This window comes from Acyrthosiphon pisum, chromosome X, assembly GCF_005508785.2.
Source record: "Acyrthosiphon pisum isolate AL4f chromosome X, pea_aphid_22Mar2018_4r6ur, whole genome shotgun sequence".
NCBI classification, from domain to species: domain Eukaryota; kingdom Metazoa; phylum Arthropoda; class Insecta; order Hemiptera; family Aphididae; genus Acyrthosiphon; species Acyrthosiphon pisum.
In genome coordinates, this window is record NC_042493.1 from 126,276,399 (window position 1) to 126,285,029 (window position 8,631).

Here is an 8,631-nt window from a genome sequence, read left to right on the forward strand (position 1 = left end):
GCCCCATCCTAAATTTACAAAAAATTTCAGGCTAGAGCCCTGTACCTTTACATAGGGATCGGCGTCACTGAATATTATTATAAAATGTGGGGGATTCGGCCATGAAAATTAGTTATAGGTTATATTATTTTAAGTGAAATATCACAATGAGCGTTAACTTGTAATTTAATTTTTCTCCAATTTTATATGCTAATTCTCTTCAATCTTATGTCTCTGTTTAGTAGCATTTCTATATCTGAACATTATATTATATCAAAACCAAATTAATCCTAAACAAAAATTAGATTGACTAATACTTAAAAACTAATTTTGTCAACTCTAAAAAAAAACCCAAAAATAGCTATTATATTATTAGTTTTATAATATAAAATGTTTTTAATTTTATAATTATTAAAGGACAATTATTATAGTTTTTAATTTTTTTTCTGTTTACCCACTACCCAGGGTTTTGTAGGTACAAATATCTACACATATTCCAGCCACAAAAAAATTATAGGATACCCTTATTTTTCTGTTAAGATTATTGTAATAGGTAGGTATTTATTAAATTCCTATATTATTAGAGATCTATAAAAATCCTTAATACTCAATACATGAAATTCCTAATTAACTAAATCACTAAATCTAAAACATTAATATTAGGTAGGTACCTGGCTAATTACAACCAAGATTTTTTTTTTTTATGAGCTATAATTTACCATTTACATTTTTTTTTTTTTTTGTTTTGATAAAATCAAACATTTGATTTATGTTGTTTTATATTTGAGATACAATTATAAATCTTCTGATGGTTGTATTTACACATTGTATATACACATAAATTTGCATACTCTGGGTATGATACTAGGTATAACTATGCTTATTGTTTAATGATTATAGGACAAACTTGAAAACAATTCTAACATCACCAAAAATACTTCAATGTTGACAACCGCATAGCTTAGATTATCCTACCTCATACCTACATAATATTATATATATTTTTAATGATTTAATCAAATAAAATATTTATCGGTTATCTACTCAACGCATTGTGATAACGTGATCAATAACAACCTGGTATTGGGTATACATCCATATCATATAATCATGTAACTATGATATCAGCACGGAGTACGACCATAGCAAGCGATACTCTACATTATCATAGATATTAATAGACTTATCTATAATATCTATGAGTAATCTATAGTAATCGAAAATCAGCCTAATCAGACAACACTGTTTCCTTCGATGATGATCAGACAGGACTTGTAGCGGGGTCGTGGGGATTACACGTGTGTATGGATATGCGACAGTTATGGTCCAATTACTTATAATATGATAATAAGTTATTATATCGAGTAGGAAGAATGGTTATCGCTATTATACTTTGGGTTCGACCGATATCGAGTTTATTACTTTTAGCTTCTGGTCTTTATAATTGATAAGTATTATTATGAGAAGTGCTGCAGTGCCGCAATCACTTTTAGTGGGGCAAACGGTAGACGCCCTGCTAAATGGGCATTTTACAATACATTTAGGGGCACAACTTATAAGCTTACTGTACTTGAAATGATTTGAAAAGTGTAATATATATTACTCTGGGGCATAAAAATCCAAATTGCTGCGGTATCTACCGACTAAGTATAACATATTAATACACAAACACCTGCCAAAACTTCCCAACTTTGAGGAGTTATATCTCATCAACGGATTAATGAAAAATGAAAATTTAAACGTGATAATTCATATAAAAAATAGCTTTATTAATTTATGTAATTAAAAGTATAGGTTACCATTTGAAAATCAGAAGTTGATAGTGTTTTTCCTAATAAATATAATGGTGAAAAATATAAAAAAAAAAATATAATTCTAGAACAGCATAGATCTAAAATTTTGAAAAAAAAAATTTGAAAAAAGTGAATACTTTTTGAAATAATGAGTGTTTTACGCTTAATCAATCACCCTGTATATGTATGTGTAATTTTGATAAGGTAACACACTGATTTATATAATTATATTGTTAATTTATTAATGGATGAATTTGTGGAGAACATTGGTTCTGAACTTGATGACAATGATTTCGGTTAATAACTAAAAAAATTGTAATAAAAAAATACTTTATGAAAATACCAACTATTTATTAATTATTATTGTTTAGATGAAGATGTAACAGACGATTTAAATAATACTTATACTAAATTGGCTCCTGTTGTACCCGAATTTCATAACTACATTGATGCTTTTGATCAACAGAGTGGTAATTTATTATTAAATAACCGTTTATTTTTTTGTTTAAATTGGCAATTATTATTTACCATTTAGTAAATACGTAATTACGTCTCCAACAAATTAAATTGTACGCCTCTTTTTTAAGTTTGTTGTAAATTTGAATTACTTAAATTATTAATCAACTTTAACTTATTAAGTTTTTTCTATCTAATATTATATGACATAATATCTAATTAAAATAATATTAGGACGAAAGTAATCTTCAAAACAATCATTTAACATTTAGCGTATAGATACCTCAATATTATAGAATCTCAACATTTATTTTTGTTTTAAATTTTATTGGATATTATTTTTAATACCTCAATATTATGATTATAAAGTTTATTAATAATAAATTCTTACTTTAGACTAATTACAATGAAAGTACTGCTCGAAATTTTATTGATTACTGTAGCCCCAGTAATTTCAACCATAGCTTTAATTTTATGATATTCATCTATTTGAAAATTAGCAATCGCTATTTGTTTGTGTTCATATGGTAATTCATCTACACTGAAACATAATAATATAAAATAATTAGTTCATTTTTTTTTTATCCTGCACAAAGCAAAAAAAAAGGTTTAAGATTATATAATATCCAATATATCATATTTATTTTTATTTTTTTGGAAACCAGTTTTATCACATGTGATTGTTAAAATTGAATTTGGATAGTACCGTGAAAAAGTCACTTTTTATTATCTAACAGCTATTAATCGCTGTCTATACTCTATACTCTGTTCAAGTTAAGAATCATAATAGTTGGCAATTAGTTTTTGTTGGACAGACTTTTTATTAGTAAAAAACCAAAATTTAATTTTTTTGGGTGAACTTTGGTTAAATTATTAAAAAAAATATAGAATAACCTGGTTTAAGTATTTACTGTAATATGTTTATTAATTATCTGTCTTTAAACAGTCAAACCTCTATTTAACAAACTTTATAGTTTGTTGAAAAAAAATGTGTTGAGTAGAAATTTTGTCAAAAAGAAATTATACATATTTGTTCTTAAAAAATTAATATTGACTGTATCAAATTTAAAGTTGTACAACACTGTACTGGATGGATGACTTTCAATTACTCCAAATTACTTTTATGCACAAATCATTTTGCACTTCTTTCAATAACAAAATGTTAATAGGATGTGGCACGCGTTGTCAATGTCTTATAATAGTGCTTATCATACCTGTAAGGTATTGGAAAATGATGAACCATCCAAGGTTTTTTCATTTTCTTTTCTCCAATAATGTCACTGAGCCAGTAATCAGTGACACATTTTTTATGTTGATTTAAACCCTGAAAAAATTAAGATGTCAATAATTATTATATTTACATAAGATATCAATATATTATTTTTACTAAAATAACGTCTGCATTTTTGCTGGAGATACCAATCACATGTGTAACCATATTTGTATAATGATATGCAACGGTTCCACCATGCTCCATAATACGGTTTTCATTAAAATATTGGTGATTGGTCGCTCCAGATATTTTTTTATATTCATTGACGACCCAAAAATGACAATTTGAAAGAAAACCATCAGTGGATGCTGCAAATTAAAAAATAAATAACTGTCAACTTAAATTGTTGTATTAAATTATATTGTAATAACTATCAAGATAATATGCAATGTCTACAATTTTACATGCAATTAAAACTTAGAAGGTATTAAAAGCAATTATATCATAAAATACATTTATTAATATAGGCTGACAGACTTTCTTCGCTCAAAATTGTTTTTTGCATACAAAAATTTTAAATAAGTGAATTTAAATTTAACACATCCATCCATTACTGTGGCTAATATGACACCTAATATTTAGCAGATCTGTAACTTGTAGAGCGGTTACCATCTCGGCCATTTTTTCTTTTGTTTGCTGACATAAAAATATTATTATTATTTTAATATTATTATTAATATTTGTATGTATTAATAAATTATGAAACATGATGAATTATACTATACAGTCTACATATAACATAATATTTATGTATCCGAGCAGCCACAAAATATTTCAAGTTTTTGGCGGTACCTAACCAAGTTTTTATTGTGATAGACAATTAATATGAAAATTAAATAAATACCAAGGTGCAGGTTATACTGTCGGTTAACAGATTGTTTAGAGCTTAGAAGCACTTTATTATTTCATTGAAGGATACCAACTCCTTAGATCAATTGTGTACGAGATTGTGTATGAAAATTGGTAGCAAAAATAGATCATTATATCCAGATGACGAAAACACAATGCACGTGAGCTGGGAATCGTTTTGCATTAGAATATCATAATGTACGGCATTGTAAAAAAAGGATTCTACTTTATAATAACATTCACTGAAAAAATATTTACTATTACAAAGCCACTTAATATTTACTCAATATATTAATAAAGCGTGATGTTAAAACAAAGTTATTATAATTTATATTTATTTAATCAAGTTTATACTAATGTTATTTTTTTTTTTACTGTAGAATATTATTTTTATCCAGAAAAAGATTTTTATATATCTTACGCTGTAACTTAGGAGACTGTATTTGACATGGAAGTGCATTTTCCCTTCTAGCTTTCTGAAATACATTCATAAATTAATTCAAATAAACATATTAAATAATTAATATTTAATATTTTTACTGAATGTCCTTTAATTTGAAACACATAGATACCTATGCTAAAGACAATATTGATAAGTTTTTAACACTAAAGTTTAATTAAATTGTGTTTTTGTTTGAATTATAAAAACTCTCAATTTAAATTGAAGGCCAAACATATAATATATTGTATATCATATAACAGTGGCGTGACGGAGGACTATATTTGAGGCACGTGCCTCAGCTAAAAGGATGGTGGGTGTCCTGGAGACTAGGGGCATTTCACATATAGTAAATAATTTAATAAGTACACACTAAGACTAAGGCACTAAGCCAATCATTCTCATGTTACCATTTACGTAAATACATAATTATTTATATAAGTATTTATAATTAATAATATAAATTATTGTGCCTCATAAGTTAATGAAGTTCACCACGCCACTGTCATATAACATTATAATTTTTCATCATGATAAAACATAATGCATATAAAAAAAAAAACATTAAATATACCTTTGATGATGTACTTGGCTGTTTAAAATCATGATTTTTACTTTGAATATCCAACTTTTTCAATTTTAAGTTTTCTATTTCAGATTTTAATTCGCTAATTAATAAATAATATGAAATTAATAAAAATGTTCAATACTCAATTAAAACCAAACCTAACATATTTAAATTAACAAAAAAGTATTTTTATACTTGAACTCAGACGTAATCCTTGCCTGGTAATTGTATACCTCTTTTTGCAATAATATTCTCTTACTTCGCTCTTCGTTAAATTTGTAATCTGCAAGTCTACTGTTTTGTATAAAAGTAGAAATAATACATTTATGTTATAAAATATTCAAGTTTAAAAATTGCATACTAAGATGACTTACTCCTTCTTTCTTTTAAGGTCATGTGAAAATAAGGCATTAACTACATTATCAACAGCAATACGGCTTTTTTTTAAGTGATTCTTCGAGGTATACAGTTTTGATGTGAGCACTGTCTCTTTGAACTTGTCGTTTAAATTTTTTTCACAAGCATCATTTAATTTCCTACTAAAAAAAAAAGAGTTTCTGGTCTATCAATATAGTTCATTTATCCTACTGATTTTTTCATGTGAAAAATTATTATTGATTTATTATGTTTTTAATACTTTTTATTTTTAATTTTCATTGCTTAATGAGTTCATTAGAAAACCAAATAAAGGATTAAAATTTTAACTATTTTTATAAATTTTATTTAAACAAATCTATTATAAATAAGTTTTATTTTTAATCAAAATTATCATAATTTAGATTAGTACTGAGTATTGTTATCCATATGATATAATAAAAAAATTTGTATCATTTGATTTGTTCAAGTTTTGATCAAAGTGAAATAATTTTGACTTAGACCACAAGAAAAGTTTTAGATCTATATTAATATGCTTGTTTACTGAATATTTATCCGTGATAGCCAAAATCATTAATTATATAGCATGATGTAGAATTATATAGAAGTAGCAAATAACTAATGTTTTATTCATTTTCAAATTATATACAATTTAATTTTTATACAATATTATTTGTATGTATAAAAATATTTACCGTAACGAATCCAGTTCTTCTGTGGTTATAAGTTTATAGCTTTCATTGATCAATGGATTAAGTGTGATTATTGGTTCTACAATGATTCTACAATTTGGACATGAGTGTTCCTGTGTCTCTGATCTTTGGACATAAAATAACACAAAAAATTAAATTTTTTCAAACAATAAGCTTATATTAAATGGTTCACCTATAAAACCATTCCTCAATACAATCAAGGTGGAATACGTGTCCACATTTTACAAAGCAAGACGTAGATTCTCCTAAAGGTTCAAAACAAATTGAGCAAGAGAAGATTGTCACTAAAAAAAAAAAAAAAAAAATAATTAATTAAATTTATATCAATTATATCAATTATATTATGTACATTATTGAAATGAATAAATATTAATATAAATGTAGCTTGTCACGATCACGAACTTGGTAACTTTGGTAAAATCAATGATATAGGTACGTAGAAATTAAACTTAATAATAATATTAACTTATTATTAAGTTTAATATCTATGATGATGTCACATCATCGACATATTTTTCTTACATTAATACTAGCTGATCACGTGCGCTTTGTTTCACTTAAAAACCAACAACTTTAAAAAAAAATATGACTGTTTAACTCCTTTTGGGTGTAACTCGTTGCAGTAAGTGCAACTCGGCCACCCTGGTAGAAAATCCAACTATGTCGGATAACGTACATAGTGAAAATCACCCACTAAATTAATTTCTGTGATTATAGAAGAAGACGTTAGAACGAATGATTATCAATTTTCTTTCTTCAATGTATCAATTATTATTGTATATTATGTAAAAATGTATAATAGCCATGGAAATGCCAGGAGGCATGACCACCACTTGCCGTCCCTTCCAATGGACGCCCTTAAAAGCAGGCACTGACTACTGAGCGCCCAGTATAAACAAATAATAAAAACGAAACCGATAGTGACACACAATACGCACAATGCGATTGACTAAAAATACAAATATTAGGTATATTGAAATATACAATAATTGACGGCACTAACCTGTTGATGGCGGCATGCTGGTATAATAAACTATTACTTGGCGGGGACCACCGGCGGCGACAAAAAAGTATAAACTAAAGCGTAGGTACTACAATGACGATTACCTATATTACAGTACGAGACCGAAAACGGAACAACCGTCGTGAATCAACTGCGCAAATCGTCCACGGTAACACAAACGAAAGACTCGGCGGCGCGTTGCGAACGACAAGGCGACAACGCGCGTTGAACAGTCGTGGTCGGGCGGTGGAGAATTCGAAGACCCGACTCCAAAAACGAACGGCGTGCGGAACGAAAATGCAATAAAAGGCAATCGAATACGTCTAAACAATATTATAATGTCCGAGCGGTTTACTAAAATATTTATTGCTATCACAATAATTTTCACGCCACACGGAAACGCGTCGAAATCACGATTGTTATGGGTGATAACCTGGCGGAAAATTATAAGGAATATTATAAATTATAATTATAAATTATAATTATGTAGGTGGTAAAAGTTCAATAAAATTGATCGCTGGACAATATTGGTCCCCGCATAAAAATGCCGTATGCGGACAATCGGTCCCCGTCATAATCTTATACTCGGACACTTGGTCCCCAGCAAGGTGTATTGATACACTATGTATCAATACACCTTGGTCCCCAGTCACGATGTAGAGAAGATAAGGTGACACCACTTGTACAGTTGTACATAATATTAGGTCGCATACTGTAATGTTAAATACATAGAAGATAGAACAACATAGAAGCGAAACTCGATCGGCTGATGACGTGTGAAGTGTTTACCAATGATCTGAAGTCCGAACAATGAAAGTACATCGACGAGCATAGGCGTGACTAGACTTCATCGGCAGGGGCAGCCTAGCTAATGATCGGCGCTACTTTATTAGTGAACCGAAAAAAGCCCTATATACCAAAAGCCGTATTTTTTTAAGCCCTTCCCTTCGTCAATAAAATATTTATATAATTTATAAAAAAGTCTATATTATTATCTATTAACAATAATAATCTACAGTAACTTCAGATATATTATTCATCTATAGGTTGTATAGTTATATATATATAGTTATCTATGGTCCCCAGTCACGATGTAGAGAAGACATAGATTAAACATACATAGATTGCCAACGCCGTGTGATCGTTTGGCAATAACTTTCGATCGGAAATGTACCCGACTCGT

The 8,631-nt window shown here is 28.2% G+C and overlaps 1 protein-coding gene across 3 annotated transcripts in view; it reads right to left on the bottom strand.

Moving 5' to 3' along the window:
* Positions 1-7,914, bottom strand: part of LOC100574933 (PAX-interacting protein 1-like) — a 16,305-nt gene extending 8,391 nt beyond the window's left edge. The window contains exons 1-10 of one of the 3 annotated variants that reach the window (XM_016809383.2): positions 7,449-7,914; positions 6,618-6,729; positions 6,428-6,550; positions 5,732-5,896; positions 5,553-5,648; positions 5,364-5,457; positions 4,772-4,826; positions 3,616-3,809; positions 3,443-3,552; positions 2,620-2,769 (exon numbers count right to left, since the gene is read on the bottom strand). In XM_016809383.2, the coding sequence (XP_016664872.1) occupies positions 2,620-2,769; positions 3,443-3,552; positions 3,616-3,809; positions 4,772-4,826; positions 5,364-5,457; positions 5,553-5,648; positions 5,732-5,896; positions 6,428-6,550; positions 6,618-6,729; positions 7,449-7,464 (1,115 nt within the window). In that variant the 5' untranslated portion in view covers positions 7,465-7,914. Of the gene's footprint in view, positions 1-2,619; positions 2,770-3,442; positions 3,553-3,615; positions 3,810-4,771; positions 4,827-5,363; positions 5,458-5,552; positions 5,652-5,731; positions 5,897-6,427; positions 6,551-6,617; positions 6,730-7,448 lie in introns of all 3 variants that reach the window. The other 2 variants (XM_016809378.2, XM_003240792.4) reach the window with 2 other exon arrangements.
* Between the last annotated feature and the right edge of the window lie 717 nt (positions 7,915-8,631).